General features: G+C 53.9%; 2 protein-coding genes across 3 annotated transcripts; both read right to left on the bottom strand.

Annotated features, from left to right (window-relative positions):
* Window positions 1-5,546: 5,546 nt before the first annotated feature.
* Window positions 5,547-12,084, bottom strand: TMEM221 (transmembrane protein 221). 2 transcript variants are annotated; one of them, XM_045492496.1, is made up of 4 exons: window positions 11,500-12,076; window positions 9,579-9,664; window positions 6,753-6,983; window positions 5,547-6,110 (listed from the first exon to the last, which is right to left on the bottom strand). In XM_045492496.1, exons 1-4 carry the CDS (start codon window positions 11,817-11,819, stop codon window positions 6,049-6,051), a joined length of 699 nt encoding a protein of 232 aa, XP_045348452.1. In that variant the 5' UTR covers window positions 11,820-12,076; the 3' UTR covers window positions 5,547-6,048. The 2 variants fall into 2 exon arrangements, with proteins under 2 accessions (XP_045348452.1, XP_045348451.1); XM_045492495.1 differs by having other exon boundaries at window positions 5,547-6,983; window positions 11,500-12,084.
* Window positions 12,085-13,208: 1,124 nt separating this feature from the next.
* NXNL1 (nucleoredoxin like 1) lies at window positions 13,209-18,300 on the bottom strand. Its single transcript, XM_045492500.1, has 2 exons — window positions 17,550-18,300; window positions 13,209-13,872 (listed from the first exon to the last, which is right to left on the bottom strand). The coding sequence occupies exons 1-2, from the start codon at window positions 17,873-17,875 to the stop codon at window positions 13,542-13,544; spliced, it is 657 nt and encodes a 218-aa protein (XP_045348456.1). The 5' UTR covers window positions 17,876-18,300; the 3' UTR covers window positions 13,209-13,541.
* Window positions 18,301-18,561: the final 261 nt, after the last annotated feature.

The following is an 18,561-nucleotide window of genomic DNA, read 5'->3' on the forward strand; positions in this document are numbered from 1 at the left end:
AACGCGCCCCACTGGGCCCCCAGAAGGGTTGTGCCACCCACTTTTTTTTTTAAATAACTTTTTTTTTAATGTTTATTTTTGAGACAGAGAGAGAGAGACCGAGTGTGAGTCGGGAGGGGCAGAGAGACAGGGAGACACAGATTCGGAAGCAGGCTCCAGGCTCTGAGCTGTCAACACAGAGCCCGACGCCGGGTTTGAACCCACGAACCACAAGATCATGATCTGAGCTGAAGCCGGAGGCTTAACCGACCGAGCCACCCAGGCGCCCCTGTACCACCCACTTGTACCCCCTGTCCTGGGGGTCTGAGGGGAGAGACAGCAAGCTGTCCCGGAGAGGTGGGCGAGGGGAAACCGTAAAATGTGCCCCCTCCCCCATACACTTCAGCTGCCTTGGGAAAACTAGGCCTTTGGTCGAAGACATCTCCCCACCTCTCCCCTCTCTGGGCACAGACAGCACCTGCCAGGTCCCGCCCAGGCTGCTGTGGCGCCGGCCGTGGAATCTGATCTGCCCGGGAAGTAAAGGCTGTTTGTTCTCCCTGGTCGCCTTCTTGGCCACCCTGAAACCAGCTTCAGATCACTTTCCAGGGCATCCGCGGGTGACCAGGGGCCCCCCAGATGAGCTGTCCTGGCCTAGGAACCACCTGGGCTTGCTGTCATCGCTAGGCCAATGACCCTGCAAAATCCCAACCCTCTGGGCCCCACAGGGCCTCAGGACAGCCTGGGGAAGGTCCAGGAGAATCGCCATGGAGCCCACCCACCCACTCCTGACTTGGGCCCCATCGATCCTGACTGCTATGGCTGAGCTCACATCTTGGGCTACAGAGGAGGGAGCCAAAGCTTTATCCTTCCTGCCCAGGCACTGAGACTGAGGCGTCACAGGGCAAGATGAGGTCCCAGCTGCACTGCTCACTAGCTGGTGACCCTGAGCTGTGGCTTAACCTCTCTATACCTCAGTTTCTCCATCTTTCCAATGGGAATCTCAATGGTCCTTACCTCTCAAAGGTCCTTACCTTACCTGACCCAGGGATCGAACCCGTGAACCGGGAGATCATGACCTGAGCTGAAATTTCATTGCTAGAGTTCATGGTATGGATGTACCAGTCTGGTCACCTGTTGATGAACACGTGGGTTGTCTCTCATTCGTGGCCACTGAGCAAAACTACTCCGAGCACTGTTGTACGCGTCTTTTGAGGAACGCACTCATTCCCGTTGTGCAAATGCCCTGAGTGGAGATTGTGGGTGGTAGGCGAGGCCTGGGTTCATCTTCAGCAGATACAGCCAAGCAGATGTCCGAGGCTCTTTGGACCAACGCACCCCCTCGCTCACAAGGAATGAGAGTTCCAGTGACTCCGTGTCTTCACCAACACTTGGCACTGTCCGACTTCGGCTCAGGTCATGATCTCATGGTGCGTGGGTTCGAGCCCCGCGTCGGGCTCTGTGCTGACAGCTCGGAGCCTGGAGCCCACTTCAGATTCTGTGTCTCCCTCTCTCTCTCTGCCCCTCCCCCACTTGCACTCACTCTCTCTCAAAAATAAAGAAATAAACATTAAAAAATAATATGCTCATAAATTGTTTTTTTGTGTGTGGGGAGGCGGGATACACCCCTTGTTGTGCTAAGCCATTTCCTTCAAGGTGGCCTCTGGCCTTCCATTCTTTTTTTTTTTTTTTTTTTTTTTTTCGACGTTTATTTATTTTTGGGACAGAGAGAGACAGAGCATGAACGGGGGAGGGGCAGAGAGAGAGGGAGACACAGAATCGGAAACAGGCTCCAGGCTCTGAGCCATCAGCCCAGAGCCCGACGCGGGGCTGGAACTCACGGACCGCGAGATCGTGACCTGGCTGAAGTCGGACGCTTAACCGACTGCGCCACCCAGGCGCCCCTGGCCTTCCATTCTAAATGTCACCAGCACAGAGGACGCCAGCTGCATTCTGCCACCTTCAGCAGATTGCGTGTGCAGAAGAAGTGAAGGAGGGAGACCGGTTGCTGCCTCAAGGGGACAACAGTCATGCCTGTGTGAGTCAGGCATGGTGTTTGGCACATGGTGGGCATCTAAACATCAATAGTTCTTCTCATCCAGAGATAGTGTGGTTACGTGCTTTCGGTATCCCTCTCCCGCCCCACTCATGCCTACTGTTGCAAAAATGCAACACAGCTCAAGCAGATGCTATCTGTGCTCCCCCTCCCATCCATCCCATCCATGTTCCTCTCCACATGATGAATGTCATTCGCAGCAATTATCCGCAACCTTGCCTGGGGTTTGTGTGGCCACAGGTGTCCAGCTGGTGTGTAGGGAAGACCAGAAGTATGAGGGGTTAATCTCTCTCTAAGCAATGCCTGATGGTGGTCAGAGGATAAGCACCCCAGCCCTGATCCCTTGTGTTGGGACCACTCTGCTGGGTGTGCTCTATGCTGTCTGCCAGAGTTCCCCAGCAGGAGGGAACCCTGGTTGCCCCCCACCCCCCCAACCCTGGGCACTGTGTCCTCACTGGTGCCCCTGAAGGGCTCTGGGACTTCCTGGCGTAACCTCCCACATAAGCAAACCACATCCCCCAAATCATCTCAAGGTGTGATTCTGAGGATCCCAATCCAAGGCTACGTCTTTGAGAGACGTTGTCCACACGCTAAGTCCCACCGGGATGCCAACCACTGCTTTTGTTTGCGTGGCCTGTGAAATGAATGGAGACATCGATACCCTTTCTGATTTGGTCCTCACAGCTGTTTGGTAGAGAAGGTTACCTGATTTTATAAAAAAAAAAAAAAAAAAAAAATTGTGTTAATGCTTATTTGATTTTGAGAGAGAGAGAGAGAGAGAGAGAGAGAGAGAGAAACAGAGCACGAGCGGGGGAAAGGCAGAGAGAGAGAGGGAGACACAGAATCCGGAGCAGGCTCCAGGCTCCGAGCTGTCAGCACAGAGCCCAACGCGGGGCTCGAACCCACAAACCGCGACATCATGACCCGAGCCGAAGTTGGCTGCTTAATTGACGGAACCACTCAGGCGCCCCCAAGGTTACCTGATTTTATAAAGTAGGAAACTGAGGTTGCAGGCTGCATGACTGTTCGCTGGGCCAGATCTGTCCCAGTTCCTGGAGCACCAAACCCTTATCGGGTACCCAGGACACAGAGCAACCTGAGCATCTGGTTCCAGCCCCGGGACAACCTGATTCCGGCTGAGATACGAGGACGCTTGGCACCCCTTCCAGGGCACGGCTGGCAAGGGGGGCACATTTCGGCCGGGCTATGGGCATTGTTCCCAGCCGGCCTTCTGAGCCGGAACCTTGCATAGCTTCCCAAGAGGATGAGCAGGGGTCAGACTGAGATGAGGCTCGTGAGCTCATGGGGTGCAACATTCAAGGAGCTCGTTTTAGTTCAGAGGCCCATCTGCTCCCGCAGGAGCCCGAGAGCAAGTGCCTCCTTAATTATTATTATTTTTTAATTGGGGTGAAATTCACATCACACAGAACTCGCCATTCGAAAGCGGACAATTCAGTAGCATTTCGCGCACTGACAAGATCGTGCAGCCGTCACCACTGTCTAGTTCTAGAACATTTTTTTTTTTTTAATTTTTTTTTCAACGTTTATTTATTTTTGGGACAGAGAGAGACAGAGCATGAACGGGGGAGGGGCAGAGAGAGAGGGAGACACAGAATCGGAAACAGGCTCCAGGCTCTGAGCCATCAGCCCAGAGCCCGACGCGGGGCTCGAACCCACGGACCGCGAGATCGTGACCTGGCTGAAGTCGGACGCTTAACCGACTGCGCCACCCAGGCGCCCCTTTTTTTTTTCTTTTTTAATGTTTATTTATTTTTTGAGAAAGAGAGAAGACGGAATGTGAGCAGGGGAGGGGCAGAGAGAGCGGGAGGCACAGAATCCGAAGCGGGCTCCAGGCTGCGAGCTGTCAGCACAGAGCCCGAGGCAGGGCTCGAACTCATGAACTGAGAGATCATGGCCTGAGCTAAAGTCAGACGCTTAACCGACTGAGCCACCCAGGTGCTCCTAGTTCCAGAACATTTCTATCACCCGGAAAGGAAACCCTGTCCTCACGAGCAGTTAGCAGCATTCTCTTCCTCCGACCACTCGTCTGTCTCTACGGCCCTGCTTGCTCTGGACGTTTCCTATGCATGGAATCACACACACACACGCGTGGCCTTTTGTGTCTGACTTCTTTCCCTCAGCGTGATGTTTTCACGGTCACCCACCTTGCAGTGCTGTGTCAATGCTTCGTCCCTTCTTATGGCTGAGTAAATGTTCCATTGTATGGATCGATCATATTTTTTTACCCACTTACCTGTTGAGGGACATTTGGGTTGTTTCTACCTTTTGCGACTAGTGCTGCCGTGAACATGTTTGCGAAAGAGTTTGTTGGAATCCCTGTTATCAATTCTTTTAGGCCTCCAATTTTGCACCCACACCCCGGTCCTTGCCCTGGGGACGAGGCTGAGGGGTCCAGCTTCTGGTTCCCCTGCCCGCTGCAGGAGATGAGGCACTCCTCCCCGGCAGGCAGCTGTGGTCCTCCCTCCTCTGCTCCTCTCCCACCCTCTCGGAGCCCTCGGAGCCTGCCCCATTCCAGGGGATTCTCCGAAACCGCAGTTTCCAGGGTTTCTCGGTCACCCGCTCTGGCCTGGAGCCCACTGTGAACTTCCAGCCATCGCCACCACGTGGCCTCACAGCCTGGGCCTCGGTCTTCCCATCTGCAAGTGGGGTTGTCCTGAAGATTCACCGAGGCCAGGAAAGTGCCTGGCATGTGCCCGCAGAACCAGGCTTGTGAGAAGGATGGGACACTTATTCTTTTGTTTGTTTTTTAAAGTAAGCTCTATGCCCAACGTGGGGCTTGAACTCACGACTCCAAGATCAAGAGTCACATGCTCTACTGACAGCCTGTCGGGGGCCCCAACATTTATTCTGGTTTTGTCTTCACTGATATTTATCATGCTCCCCGAGAACCTATGTTCCTGGCTACCCCACATGTCAGGCACCCTGTGGAATGTTCGTGTGTGTTCTCTCCCCACTCCCCCAGCAAGGAGGTGTTCTGTGCAGCTTCCTGGCGGCTCTGGGAGGTGGCAGCCAGAGTCAGTGGGCCACCTGGGTCTGGGTATATCTGATCAGCAGGGTCCCTGCCAGGGTCACGCTTGGGGACTAACCGCCCCCCACCCCCTCACCCCCCGCCGCCACCGCTGGGTGCTGTCACCTCTCTGACCTTTGGAAAGGGTCCTGGGGGGGCTTTAAGCCACTGTGTGGCTGAGTCACCTCTACTCCGCGAGCCTTGGAGTACCTCTGTGGTCCAGGAAGGGACATATTGGGAGAATTCTGGGAATATCTGTCCATTTGGGGTCGGGATGAAGGCCAGGCATCCATTCCCCCTCCCGCCCGGTGAAATTTACATACATGAGGATTTGTGGGACCTGGGTCCCTGACTGAGGTCTACAAGGAACACACCCTTGCTCCCCGCTTCTGCCTCCTCACCCCCACTCCTGTCACTCCATCCATCACCCCGGGCCTGGGCTTGGCCACCCAGCATGTTTGGATGTGGCTCAAGTGACAAAGGAGATAGTGAGGGTCAGAGTTTATTTGAGGCTCGTGCAGAACGGGAGGGGGGGGCCAGGGCCTCTGGAGACCCTGAGGGCTCTGAGTTATCCACTCCAAGCCTTGTCAGTTTCGTGAGCCCCAGAAAGTGGTCATCGACCCCGCCTTTTCCTGCCACCACGCACCCCACCCGACTGACAATGGCACAGGTTGACATGCGTGGAGGACCTACTGTGCACAGGCACCTGGAATGGCTTACACCGAGTCTCCCAGGAGCCCTAGGAGAAGAAGCTGCTTCTGTCCCCATTTTATAGACAAGGAAAGTGAGACACAGAGCAGCGAAGTCTCTGCCACAGCCAGAAGTCTGGGTCCAGCCCCTCAGGTTTACCCGTGGCCCTGGGTTGTTCTGAGCTCAGCACACACAGATTTCAAATGCTCACAGCCCGGAAGACGTTGCAGAGTCTGAGACTTGCACTGTCAGCAGCACGGGGGTTACAGAACCCAGGTTCAAATCCTGCCTCTGATGCTCAGTACTGGCCATGGGACTCCTGGTGAGTCACTGCCCCTCTCTGGACCTCGGTTTCCTCATCTGTAAAATGGATGGAGACATTTAGAGAACCACGGCATAAGCCCAACCCTCCCTCCTGCCTATAACATCTAGATAGCTACATTTCCCAGCCTCCCCTGCCGCAAGATGTGGCCATGTGACTGTTCTCGCTAGTGAGGTATAAACAGGAGGGCCCCCAGGCTTCCCGGGGAGATTTCCAGAAGATACCGAGCCTGCCCTAGCTTCTGCCTTTCCCTCTGAGAGGAGATGAAGGCTGGAGCCCTGGCAGCCATTTTGTGCCATGAAGCAACCTTCGGGACAGAAACCAGGGATGCTGTGAACCGAGAAATCAAGTCATACTGCTACTATGGCTGAGCCTAGACTTATCTTTACAGAATCCTCTTCCTGCTGCCTGATCCCAGGTCTCTGTCCCTGGTCCCTGGGTTCACACCAGGGTGGAGTCCTTCCCTGAGCCCCCTGCCCTGTGGCCCAGCATGCTGCGCATCTCATGGGTGATCCCTTCCCAGTGCCCTCTGCCAGCTGACAGTGTCCGGTGCATGCGGGATAAAGGCAGGCTGCCCTCCCAGCCTCCTCCCTTGGCCGTAGGCGCTGTAGCAGCACCCGTGGGTCTGACGGGGTCCCCAGGTTCTGGGAAGGATGAGTAGGGGGTCCGGTGGTGGGTACCCTGCTGGGGCTGAGCCCTGGGGCTGGCCTTGGAGACTTCAGCAGGACGGACAGGATCATCTTCAAAGTGCGGTGGGGACAGTTCGTGGAGGCCACGGCGGGTGGCCCGGGCAGCTCGGACCAGAGTGTGGGTCAGTGCCGCCACCAGGACCAGAGCACCCACTCCGAGGATGGAGGCGGCGGCTGCACCTGTCTCGATCTCAAAGAGCAGCAGGGCGTAGATGGACAGTGCTGGAAAAACAAACGGCTCTCATTCACTTAGTCCACAAACGTTTGCTCCCCAAACCCTGGGAGAGCTCCCCAAACAGAGGGCAGTCACAGACACCCATACAACATGCTAGGCACACAGCTTCACCCATCTAATCCTCTCACATCGTTGTCACATCCATTTCACTATAAAATGGTAAACTTCCGTGCCTTATCATGTGTACTTGACTACAACTGAAACAACCCAGATCTCAGGCTTTCTGAATCCTGGTGATTAACTTTCAGTGAATCACAGCCCCTCCCTGGCCTCAGGTTGCTGGTCTGAACAAGACTGTTGCTGACCTGACCTTGAGGACCGACCTGTACTAGTTTTCTGTTGGCCTGTCCAACGCCCAGTTGGCATCATTCTTTTTGATGAGGACCGTCCTGTGCATGGTAGGACATTGAGCAGCTTTCTACCCACGAGGCACAATAGCGTTCCCTCCTGCCCTGTCATGACAACCAAAGATGTCTCCAGATATCGCCAAATGTTCGCTGGGTCAGCAGAATCAGTTCCCATTGAGAACCACTGGTCTAGTCCTTACCCTCACCCTGATTGCTAGTAGGAGCACTGACCCACCTCTCTGGCATCAGTGTTGTGTATGGTACTAGGCTTGGCCAATCAGAGCATTGATTCCTCTGGTTATAGTGATTGGTGCAGGGCTAGCACATGATCCGAGCTCAGCCAATCAGAGCCTGTCCTGGGACTGCTGACTGGGATACGGGTAGGGAGGAATTTTCTTACAGCAGCAGCAGCAGGGGACTTTGTAGTGGAGAAGCCCAGAGTGAATGGAAGACTTCTTGACACTTTGTGGGCTGTTTTTATGCTTTCTTCAGCTCTGCACTTTTGTTTTTAAAAAAAAAAAAGTTTTTATTTCATTTTTCAGGGGGGGCAGGTGCAGAGAGAGAGGGAGATCTGAAGCAGGCTCCAGGCTCTGAGCTGTCAGCACAGAGCCCGATGCGGGGCTCGAACTCACGGAGTGTGAGATCGTGACCTGAGCTGAAGTCGGACGCTTAACCGACGGAGCCACCCAGGCGCCCCTGCACTTTTGCTTTTAAGATGCCACACTGCATCATGTTTGACATATTAAAATGAGGCCAAGGACCTTTTTTGCTCTACACATTTTTTAAAGCGTGTGTGCTTTGCTTTGTTTTTTTAATTATTCTTTTGGCTCTGGTCAGCAACGATGGCTAATTGGATGATTGGCTGGACGTGGTCAGGAATTCTTGCTGAGTGAGGTCACCTAACCTCAAAAAAGAATCGAAATGGGAGCTGAACAAATTCTTAATTTAACACTTAATGAGGCTGACATGGTTACCTTTTTTTTTTTCCTCTTTGTGAGTTTTCTTGTATATTAGAACGAGCATATCTTATTCTCCAAGTCTCCAACATTTTTTTTTTTTTTTGCCAGCCTGTGAAAAGGCTCAAGGTCGTGGGCATCGTGTCAAAAGCACTTACAGACACAGGCATCTTTCTCAGGGGACAGCAGATTCACAGGTGACGCAAGAGGCATTTCTGATTACCGTGTTTGATCACCTGGATCCAGCTGCACCTGAGGCCAACCACCCGTGACCATTACAGATACACGAGTCACCCCCTCCACTGTCCTTTTTTAAAGAAAACTCACATCCGGAGCATTTTATTAAGCCAAGCAACAAAAGTTCTGCAGAGTTCCCTGCACGTGATATGCCCGTATGTACCCCTGTATTCCCATAATGAACCCTAGGCTCGCATCTCACAAAGAAATATTTTAAACATATCTTCTAAACTTCTGTTGCTCTGTCGCAGGAATAAGAGTGAGGCAATCATAGCAAATCCCTTGTTTTTCATTCAGCTGGAAATTATTTTCTTCCACTAAAACAGGTTGCTTAGTGATCTAACGTGTGATTCAGCACCGAACCTGCAGCCCCATCAACACATTTTCCAAGATTAGAACAAAACAGAAGATGTCAGAAGTCTCTTTAAAGAGACTTGATGATTTGATTCCTTTACCAGCAAGCGTGGGTGAGAGACTGTCGAGCTAAGAAAAGTTATTACAAGTCAGGGAAGGAAAGCCAGTGCGGCACGTTCTTTCTTTTCGCTCTGCTTCCTGTTTTGGGATTTACAACTGCATTTCTGGTTTATAAAGCAGTTGTTGTTTTTTTTTTTTTTTTTTTTTTTTTTACTTAAGGCATTCTTGAGCTGGAGGTTCTGATATTTGTAAGCAAATGGATTTTGCTAAGACCAACCTGTGAAACACTATCTCTAGAAAACCACCAAGGACATGGACACTTTTGTTCAAACCAGACGTAGAAAAGCTGGTGAATCCAAAAGGATTCTGAAGGCAACTACTGCTCGTGGCCCCCCCCCCCCCCCCCCCCCGCCCACTGGAGTCAGATGCTTTCATGGGCTTTTGCGGGGATTCACCCTGAATGCCCTCAGCGATTCTATAAGGCGGGGACGGTACACGTCCCCACTTTACCGGTGAGGAAACTGGGACGCAAGGGAGTCTGCCGAAGGTCCCAGAGCAAGAAAGTGTGTCAGACAAAGCCACCCCAGCCCGGGGCTCTACCCCCCACATCCCCTCCCCCGGCACGCACCTGCTAAGTAGACAGAGACCCCGCAGCAGAAGAGGCCAAGGGCCACGTGTCTGAGAAGGCGGCAGTCATAGAGAAACCAGTCAGACCTAGGAGGGCGGGGGGCAGGAAGAAAAAGGGCTCAGGGGGTGGGGCTGGTGGGGGAAAGCCAGGGAGGAGAAGGAGGGGGAGCTTTGGGGGATCTGAGTTCTGTGTGAGGACCTAACCATCTATCCAGCCATCGGTCTCTCCATCTACCCGCTCATCCGTCCACTACCATTTACCATCCACCAACTTCCATCGGCTGTTCAACCACACAGCCAGCCAGCCGTTCAGCAAGGCCCTATTGACCCATCCATCCACTTATTTAAACGGCCACCGTCCGTCCATCCATCTATCTGCCATTCACCACCCATCTACCCACCCGTCTGTCCATCCATCCTTCACCCACCCACCTCCCGCTCACCATCAAATCGATCCAACCATCCACCTGGCCATTCATCCTTCGCTCACCACTCACCCATCCACCACCCATCTCCTGTGACCCATCCACGCACATCAGTCCCTTCACACATCCAGCACTCACGAAGCAGCTATTATGCGGGGACACTTGTTAGACACCTGTGGCTGGAGGGGGTGATTTCAAACCTAAGTCAGGTCACATGCCCCTCCTTGCTCACAACTCTCTCAGGCAGAGTAAACCCCAAAGTCTGCACCACAGCACAGAAGCCCAGGATGGTCTATTGCCTCTGATTTCCTTACCCTTATCTCCCTCATCTCTCCCTCCAGCCACACCAATCACCTCGACCTCTAACACCCCAAGCTCATTCCTGCCCCAGGGCCTTTGCACATGCTGCCCCCCCCCATCACAGTCCTCCAGATCCGCTGCCTCTTTTCCTCTTTCAAGTCTCAGCGCAAGCCTCCCCGGATGGTCCCGCCTCAACCACACTTACCCTTTCCGCTTCCACCACATCACCCCATTTTCTTCCTTTCCCAGCAGTCAGCCTCACTTGACATTTCTGATCTGGCTTGTCTCTATTGTCTACCCCACCAGGGCCGGTCTGGGTCCACCTGGTTCCTGCTGTGTCCTCTATTTCCAGTGCTGGGTCAGCCCCCTGCAGGTGCCCAATACATATTGGTCGACTGACTCCCTGAGCTATCGAATGAATAGTTTAGGTGGGATCTACTCCAAATGGTGGACGTTCCCATCTGCTCAAATCCATGGAATCCTGGACCAATGATTCTGGCTCTCCTCCCCGGGCATCCTGGAGGGAAACACTTGGATGTGGGGCAGCCGAGTCCTTGACTCAAGGAAGGCCCCTCACTCTACATTCACTGCCCGCCCCCCAACCCCCCCCCCCCACCTCCCCAGGGTTCATGTTCCGGAGCTCAGATGCCCGAGCCAGGGCACAGGCTCTGTCTCTATCAGAATCAAATTCAAATCCAGTCCGCCCACTTCCAAATCAGGCAGCCCAGAGAGATCAGCCGACCCTGTCCCCTGTCGGAGCCGCAGTTACAAAGGGAGGCAGTAACGTTCAGCCGCCGCGGGGCGAAGGCGGTGGGGGGACTTCACTGAGCTAATCCTTGGAAAGCAAGAAGCACGAAGAGTTTGGGGTTCCCTAAATGACACGCGCTATCAGCGCAGGAGCTAGCTGACCCTGGGCCCTCTATGAGCCTCAGTTTCCACCTCTGTAAAATTGGCACCTGCGGTAAATTTTCAACTACTATAGGATGGAGGGAGGGAGAGGTGATAGAAGTTGGGGATGGAGAGAGAAGGGAGGAAGGCAGGGAGGGATGGAAGAAAGGAGAAGGGGAGAGGGGATAAGGGAAGATCCACTCCCCCCCCCCCACAACCCCCCGCGCAACCTGAGGCCCAGAAAGGGGCGGCGGCTCGCGGGCTCGCCCAGCCCCCAGCCGGGCGTCGGGGTGGAGGGGCTTGTCCTACCTGCCGGGACCCGGCCCCCGCGCCAGTTCGGCGCCCAGGTGGCCGCAGAGCGCGGCGAGCAGAAGGCTGGTGAGGCCCAACACCAGGGCGAGCGCAGCAAGCGCGGCGGCCAGAGGCAGCAGCGCCCCGGCCGCGTCCTCGGGCAGCCCTGGGCCGGCGTCCAGCTCCGGGCCCAGCCCGTCGGCGCGCATTCCCCGCAGCTCCGCGCGGCCCGCCTGCAGCTGGAACAGCAGCTGCGCTCCCAGCGCCGCCAGCACCGCCGCCGGGATGCCCAGCAGGGTCATCGCGGCCAGCACCCGGCCCCCGTAAGACCGGGCCATGGTAGGGGTCCCACGGGCCTGGGTGGGGGGCGGTCGAGGAATTAAAGAGATTTTTAGCGGCAGAGAAGTTGGGCGGGAGTCCAAGGGCCCCCAGGAGTTCCGAAAGGGGGCGGGACCGCAAGGGGTGTCTGAAAATTGGGGGGGCCGTAGGGGGATTGGGACGCCGATCGCAGCGGGGATGAGGAAGCTCCGCGAAAACTTGGGACAAAGTCTTTTCTCCTCCCTCTGGGGACCCTGCGGGCGCCCCCTCCCGGCCTCCAGGTCCTGGCTGGGCGGGGCCGGCGCGGGGCGGGGCGAAGAAGAAACCGAGGTGGCCCCAAGAGCTGCAAAAGCTCGGTGGCCGGATCCAGGGAGCCCCACAAGTCCCTAAATTCATTAAAGCGACCCCCCACTCCGCCCACTGTCCTAAGCACCTGTTTCACTGTTTAAAACAAACAAACAAAAAAAAACAAAAAGGAAGCTTGAACAAATTTTTAAATCATTCACTTTTTAAAATTCTTTTTTAACGTTTATTCATTTTTGAGAGACAGAGGGTGAGTGGAGGAGGGGCAGAGAGAGAGGGAGACATAGGATCCGAAGCAGGCTCCCTGCTCTGAGATGTCAGCACAGGGCCCGGCGGGGGGGCGGGGTGTGCTCAAACCCACCAACCCTGAGATCATGACCTGAGCCACCCAGGCGCCCCTTAAATAATTCACCTTGATATTTGGTCTCTTACCTGCAGTTGGCTGTGATTTCCCCTCTGTTCAACCTTTTTTCAAGGCTTTGCAGAAATGTTGCCAACTGGGCGAGGCCCTTCTGCACCCCCCTTGAGTGGGCACCCCTATGTCTTGCTACAAGTCTTTGGTTATTACTTATTTTTCAGTTTTAGAAATTGAGGTGAAGTTTACATGACATAAACGATTCTGAAGCGAACAATTCAGAGGCATTTGGTACATACACAAAGTTGTGCACCCATCATGTCTGTCGAGTGCCGGAATATTTTCATCATCCCTAAGGGAGACCCCCATTCCCCACCCCCCTCCTCCAGCCCCTGGGACTGATCTGCTTTCTGTATCTGGGTTTGCCTGTTCTGGACATTTTCTTTTCTTTTTTTTTTTTAATTTTTTTTTTCAACGTTTATTTATTTTTGGGACAGAGAGAGACAGAGCATGAACGGAGGAGGGGCAGAGAGAGAGGGAGACACAGAATCGGAAACAGGCTCCAGGCTCTGAGCCATCAGCCCAGAGCCCGACGCGGGGCCCGAACTCACGGACCGGGAGATCGTGACCTGGCTGAAGTCGGACGCTTAACCGACTGCACCACCCAGGCGCCCCTCTGGTTTTTGATTATAGCCATCCTACTGGGTGTGAGATGGTATCTCATGGTGCTCTTGATGTGCATTTCCCTAATGGCTAATGATGTGGAGCATCTTTTCATGCGCTTGGTTGGTCATTTGTGTATCTTCTTTGGAGAAAAAACTGCCTGTTCATGCCCTTTGCTTATTTTTGAATGGGTGGCCTGTCTTCTTGTTTCCCCCCAGGCAGCACTTTGAATCTTCTGAAGCCCTGCTGTTTCCCGGAGGTCTGAGCGCCGCCCCCCCCCCCCCCCGCCCCCGCGCTGGGGGTGGGTCCGCTGTTTCGGGGACAGCTGGATGTCTGCCTCAAGTGGCCACTGCTGTGTCCCTGTAGGGTCTGGGAGGGCACTCTTTGGGACGTTCAGGCGTGTGCTCTGCGCGGGGGGGTCTCAGAACAGCCCCCCGTCCCCGCCCTCCGCCCCGCCCTCCCCCTCGGGGTCGCTCCCTCTCCTGGGGCCGCGTTTGCCCCGAGCCGCCGGGTCCACGCGGTACTTGCAGCGGCGCAGCGGCTCGGTGAGGCTCCGGGGCGCGGGGTCGTCCAGGTCCTCGGGCTGCAGGAAGTTGCGGTCCAGCACCTCCGCCGCCTCCTGCCAGTTGGCGAAGCAGGCGGGGCCCAGGCGCCGGATCTCGTCAGTTGCGTCGCGGGTGAGCACGTCCCCTCCAGGCTTGAGCACCACGACAGCCGGCAGGCGCTCCACGGAGAACTGGCGCCCGAGATCCCTGCGGGGCGGGCGGGTCAGTCCAGTTGGAAGCCCGTACCCGCCCCTGAGCTGGGGAGCCACACAGCCCTCCTCCCGGTGCTTACTGAGCACCTGCTGTGTGCACTACCCCGTGCCGGGCGCTGGGGGAGCCCAGAGACCGGGCCAGGCCAGGCCTCAGTGGCCTCTGCACTGGGTGTCCAATACCTCAGACATGCTACCGCCTCAGGGCCTTTGCACTGGCCATGGCCTCTGCCTGGAGCACTCTCCCCGGACTTCTGTGGGTTAAGACCCTGTATGCTGGGTAGCCAACCTCAAATCTCAATGCCTCGCTCTCCCCTCTGCTGTGCTGTGCCTTTTAGCATCCAACACACTGCACCATTTGTTTGTTTTTCGTCTTTTTTTTTTTTTAAAGTTTATTTATTTATTTATTTATTTATTTATTTTTTTAACGTTTTTTTTTAATTTATTTTTGAGACAGGGAGAGACAGAGCATGAACAGGGGAGGGTCAGAGAGAGGGAGACACAGAATCTGAAACAGGCTTCAGGCTCTGAGCTGTCAGCACAGAGCCCGACGTGGGGCTCGAACTCACGGACCGCGAGATCATGACCTGAGCCGAAGTTGGCCGCTTAACCGACTGAGCCACCCAGGCGCCCCAAGTTTATTTATTTTGAGAGTGTGAAGGAGAGTGCTAGCAGGATAGGGACAGAGAGAGATAAAAAATCTCAAGCAGGATCCACCCTTGTCAGTGCAGAGCCCGATGCGGGCTCGAACTCAGGAACTGTAAGATCATGACCTGAGCCGAAGTCAGATGCTTAACCGACTGAGCCCCCCAGGCGCCCCTATTTTTCCCCTTTATCATTTTTGCCCACCACAGAATGTAGCTTCACTTGGGCACAGATTTCTGTCGCCATTCACCTGGGTCCCCAGTGCCTGAAACAGTATAGGGCACAGAATTGAGGCTCAGAAACTGTGTGGGATGAATGAATGAATCAATACCGATAAATGTCATAAAGAAATACCAAGCTGGGTAAGGGATTGGTGGTCAGAGAGGGCCTCTCCAAGGAGGTGATCTTTGAGCTCAAAGCTGCAAGATGAGGAGGGCACTGGGCGGCCAGGGTCCCAGGCAGAGGACACAGCCGTGCAAAGGCCCTGAGACGAGAGGGAGATTAGAGTGCAACCTTGATCAGAGGCCCTGCAGGCTCGTAGTAAGGAGTTTCCATTTTGTCCTCAGTATGAGGGGAAGCCAGTGAGGAGCCAGCCACGATCCCAGGAGACCCCAGACCAAACCTCCCATCTGGACCAGAATCACGCACAGACATTCTGAAGTACAGGGGGAGACCAGACTGAGCCCATCATCCACAGTTGTTAATTTCCATCCACTGGGGTTTTGGGTGGCCCTTTTCCAGGCCTCTGCACGGAGAATGCATGGCACTTGTAAAGTCACACAGGACTAGGTTGCCAGACTTTGCAAAAAGAAATACAGGACACCCGTTAAAGTTGATATAATAAATAAAATAAAATAAAATAAAATAAAATAAGAATTATATAACAACATGCAATATGCGGGACATACTTATACTAAAAACACGTACTAAAAAATTATTCATTGGGGCACCTGGGTGGCTCAGCTGGTTAAGAGTCTGACTCTTGGATCGGCTCCGGTCATGATCTCACAGTTGGTGAGTTGGAGCCCCGTATCACTGATCGTGCGAAGCCTGCTTGGGATTTTCTCTCTCTTTACTCTCTCTGCCCTCCCCAACTCGTGCTCGCTCTCTCTCAAAATAAATACATAAAATTAAAAAAAAAATTCATTGTTTTTGTGAAATTTTTTTTTTTTAATTTTTTTTAACGTTTATTTATTTTTGAGACAGACAGAGACAGAGCATGAACAGGGGAGGGGCAGAGAGAGAGGGAGACACAGAATCGGAAACAGGCTCCAGGCTCTGAGCTGTCAGCACAGAGCCCGACGCAGGGCTCGAACTCACGGACTGTGAGATCATGACCTGAGCCGAAGTCAGACACTCAACCGACCAAGCCACCCAGGCGCCCCTGAAATTTGTTTTTAATCGGGCATCCTGTGTTTTATCTGGGGACCCCGTATGTGGGTAGGATAAGGAGTAGGGCGATGGGGACTCGCTCACCCTCTGTCCAGACATCTAGCCCCAGTGAAGGTTTGATTGAGAGGACCCTGCCTCAAACACAGTCAGCAGGTCAGTGTTGGGCTATGATGCCCTCACAGCTGGCCTTTCTCCCCTGGGAAGGGAAATGTTACCAGTTTGCCAGAAAGATCCCCCTCGGCTGCAGAGAGGCCAGGGGGAGTGAGCAAGTGTCCATATCTGATAATGTTGGATGGACAACGAAGGTCTCCGGAAACTTCCAACTTGTGGAAAGAAATTAATGAAATCTGTGAAGTGTCACAAAGTCTGCGACGCCCGCTCAAATGGTTCAGGGCACGCTCCCACGTGTGCAGAGAAAGAAAATCTGGCAAAATGTTAACAATTGTATTGTTAATTGTTTCGTTGTATGCTTCTCCCAACTTAAAAAAAAATTTTTTTTAATGTTTTATTTTATATTTGAGAGACAGAGGGTGAGAGAGACAGAGCATGAGCAGAGAGATGGAGACAGAATCCGAAGCAGGCTCCAGGCTCTGAGCTGTCAGCACAGAGCCTGATGTGGGGCTCGAACCCACGAGCAGTGAGATCATGACCTGAGCTGAAGTCGGACGCTCAACCAACTGAGGTGCCGCACAGGCACCTCAAAAAGAAGGAAAGTTTTACCGCAGAAAAGGGGAAGATGCTTCTTTTTTTTTAACGTGTATTTATTTTTGAGAGAGAGAGAGAGAGAGAGGGAGAGCGGGAGTGAAGAAGGGGCAGAGAGAGAGGGAGACAGGAGATCCGAAGCAGGCTTTGCTTTCAGTTCAGCCTCGATGCGAGGCTCGAACTCATGAACCATGAGAACGTGACCTAAGCTGAAGTTGGACATTGAACCAACTGAGCCGCCCAAGCATCCCTGGGGAAGGTTCTAAAGTAGGAGCAAACTGCAATCCCATTTATTGGGCAGCTCGGTGCAAAGCTCGAATCCATGCACCTCTCTCTCAGCTCCGATGCCCTCCCTGGCTCCCAGCTACTCTGAGGACCACACTCATACTTGTAAAGATGCAGTTTGTGGCGCCACCTGAGACCTGCAGACCTCTCATGCCTGTTACTCCTTACAGGTCCCCGAATTGGCTGTTCTTTGCCTGATGGCCTCCCAGCCTTTATCTGTGCCCTCTGCCTGGAAGCCTTTCCCTCGCTTCACTCTTTCCCCTCCTATCCTCCCTTGGCCTTGGGGGGTCTCTCTAAAGGCACTGCCTCAGGGAAACATCCCCTGACCCCAAACCTCAGCAAGGTCTGCCCGTTATGTTCCCACGTGGTATCCTCCCTTTGTCCTCGGGAACACAACTGCAGTTTGTTATGATGTGTTTGAGTCTTTGTGTCATGTCTGTCTCCCCAGGTTGTAAGCTCCTTGGGAGCTAAATGGAAATGGGCATGTGCACCCCTCCCCCCTATGCACCCCCCAGGCTGGGTACAGAGTGCCACACAGGCCGTGCTCATCAATTCCAGATGGAAGGGAGGCAAGAATGAACGAATACTTCACTTTCAGCAGAAATAGCTCCTCCTCCAGGAAGCCCTCCCTGGCCTCTTCTCCCATCTCACCTCCTCAGGTCATCCTCGAAGGGCAGGAAGAGCCACTTTTTCGGCATGTCCCTGAGGAACAGATCCTGCTCCTCCTCTGTGGGGTCCTGGGACACGTACACCAGGGCCAGCTGGGCTGCCCGCAGCACGTAGAACTCGTCTGTGAGCCGCACGAAGAAGTCCCTGAGGATGGGTGCGAAGGCCTGGCACTGTGGGCATGACCCAGCGCCAAAGAACAGCAGCACCAGCCGGTTCTCCAGCCTGCGGCTGAGCTCAGCCTCCGTGTCCAGCTCGTCCTGGTCGCTGTTGTTGCGAATCAGGACGCGGCCAGAGAACAGGGAGGCCATGGCAGCCCCGGCCGGGAGCTGGGGACAGGGTGGAGGGACTCTATGTGGCCCTGGGCCTGCTGGCTGGCTTCTGGTCCAGGATTAGGTATCTTTAAGGAGGCCAGTTCAGGACCTCACTAATCTGCCTACACCGTGACCTGATTCTGTGCTGCCTCCAAGGGCAGAGACAGGCCCCTGTGGGCTCCTTCTCTGGAGACAGCTAGAAACCCAATCCATTAAGGCACAGGATTGGAAAGGAAAACGGTCATACTGACATAGGGGTGTGAAAATATTTTACTACGTTGTGACATAAAAATATATGTGCTTCTTCGTGAACTGAATGCATTCAGTAATCCAGATTCATGATGGCTCTACAAAGTATTGTGATTTCTTTTTTTTTTGTTAATGCTTTATTTTTTATTTTTGAGAGAGAGAGAGAGAGAGACAGAGCATGAGTGGGGGAGGGACAGAGAGAGAGGGAACGAACTCACGGACTGCAAGATCATGACCTGAGCTGAAGTCGACAGAGCCACCCAGGTGCCCCCAAGTATTGTGAGTTCTTTTTTTTTTTTAATTTTTTAAAATGTTTATTTATTTTTGAGAGAGACAGAGACAGAATGCGAGTGGGTTAGGGGCAGAGAGAGAGGGAGACACAGAATCCGAAGCAGGCTCCAGGCTCTGACCTGTCAGCACAGAACCCGATGCGG

This window comes from Leopardus geoffroyi, chromosome A2, assembly GCF_018350155.1.
Source record: "Leopardus geoffroyi isolate Oge1 chromosome A2, O.geoffroyi_Oge1_pat1.0, whole genome shotgun sequence".
Classification (NCBI taxonomy): domain Eukaryota; kingdom Metazoa; phylum Chordata; class Mammalia; order Carnivora; family Felidae; genus Leopardus; species Leopardus geoffroyi.